This window comes from Colobus angolensis, unplaced genomic scaffold (assembly GCF_000951035.1).
Source record: "Colobus angolensis palliatus isolate OR3802 unplaced genomic scaffold, Cang.pa_1.0 Scaffold110, whole genome shotgun sequence".
Taxonomy (NCBI): Eukaryota; Metazoa; Chordata; class Mammalia; order Primates; family Cercopithecidae; genus Colobus; species Colobus angolensis.
The window spans coordinates 1,506,934-1,508,548 of NW_012112031.1; the positions used below are offsets into that span (position 1 = coordinate 1,506,934).

Sequence of the window (1,615 nt, forward strand, 5' to 3'; positions counted from 1 at the left end):
GGGTTCAAGCAATTCTCCTGCCTCAGCCTCCTGAGTAGCTGGGACTACAGGCGCCCACCACCACACCTGGCTAATTTTTTGTATCTTTAGTAGAGACGGGGTTTTACCATGTTGGCCAGGCTGGTCTTGAACTCCTGACCTCGGGTGATCCACCCCCCTCGGCCTCCCAAAGTGCTGGGATGACAAGTGTGAGCCATTGCGCTTGGCCCTCAATGCTTCTTAAACTTTTTTAAAGAGACATGGTCTTGCTTTGCCACCCAGACTGGAGTGCAGCAGCACGATCATGGCTCACTGAAGCCTGAAACTGGGCTCAAGCAGTCCTGCTGCCTCTGCCACCTGAAGAACTGGGACAACAGGCACATGCCACCATGCCCAGCTGATTTTTAAAGTTTTTTTTTTTGAGACACCGTCTCACTTTGTCGCCCAGGCTGGAGTGCAATGGTGTGATCACAGCTCACTGCAGCCTCGACCTCCCCGGGCTCAGGCGATCCTCTCACATCAGCCTCCCGAGTAGCTGGGACTACACGTGCGCACCACCACACCTGGCTCATTTTTGTATTTTTTGGTGGAAACAGGGCTTCACCATGTTGTCCAGGCTGGTCACTAACTCCTGGGCTCAAGCAATTCACTCACCTCAACCTTCCACAGTGTTGGTATTATAGGCATAAACCACCATCCCTGGCCAATTTTTAAATTTTGTGTAGAGACGGGAGGCTGGCCATGTTTCCCAGGTGGTTTCGAACTCCTGGCCTCAAGTGATCTTCTACCCCAGCCTTTCAAAGTGCTGGGATTACAGGCATGAGTCACCGTACCTGGCCTCTAACTTTAGTATTTCCATAGAATTCCAAAGGATTTCCATAAAGTGGGGAGCAGTTTAAACACATGCTGAGCTGAATGAGTGAGTCTCTGGAAGGACTCCAGGAGGAGCTGGAGCGCATCCTCTCTCCCTCTGATCCGCCCACCCTGTGCCTGACATGCAGTTCTGGGGTCTTTCTGCAGGGGCTGCGGGCTGGGAGCCGGGGCACCGGCCCTGCCTACGCACTGGTTGGCGTCTTTCTCCTCGGATTCCTCGGAGGTGTCTTCACAGTCCTTCAGCCTCCAGTCCATGATGTAGCCAATGACGGGGGCCGTCAGCAGGCACAGCAGCTGGAGCACGCCAAAGATGGAGGTATAGAGGCCAACTGCGGAAGAAGGCGCTGCGTCACGGGGATGCCCGGCAGACAGCCCTGGGGCAGGGACTGGGCACCGGCTGGGAAGGGGCTGGTACCCACAGGCTCTTCTGGGGTCTGCCCCAGAACCCCCTTCACTGTGGGTCTTGCGGGGAGCCCAGAGACCTTAACTCTGAAGTCGAGGCTGGAGCACGCGGCAGGTCACCTTCTTCTCAGCTCCAAATCCCCTGCTTGTTTCTAAGCAGCAGCTAAGGAAACCCAGAGTGTCACAATGGCCTTCCCAGAGCGCCAGGAAGTCGCTATGACCTGGGAACTGCTGTGACAGAGGCTTTCTAAGTGATGGGCTGTCCGTTTCTGCCTCTAGAAATAGCCCAGACAGGCCGGGCGCGGTGGCTCACGCCTGTCATCCCAGCACTTTGGGAGGCCGAGGCGGGTGGATCACGAGG

At 56.0% G+C, this 1,615-nt stretch overlaps 1 protein-coding gene across 2 annotated transcripts in view; it reads right to left on the reverse strand.

Annotated features, from left to right (window-relative positions):
* Window positions 1–1,615, reverse strand: part of SLC43A2 (solute carrier family 43 (amino acid system L transporter), member 2) — a 42,177-nt gene that overhangs the window by 11,279 nt on the left and 29,283 nt on the right. For both annotated transcript variants that reach the window (XM_011955942.1, XM_011955951.1), the window contains one exon: window positions 1,043–1,181. In XM_011955942.1, the coding sequence (XP_011811332.1) occupies window positions 1,043–1,181 (139 nt within the window). The remainder of the gene's footprint in view (window positions 1–1,042; window positions 1,182–1,615) is intronic.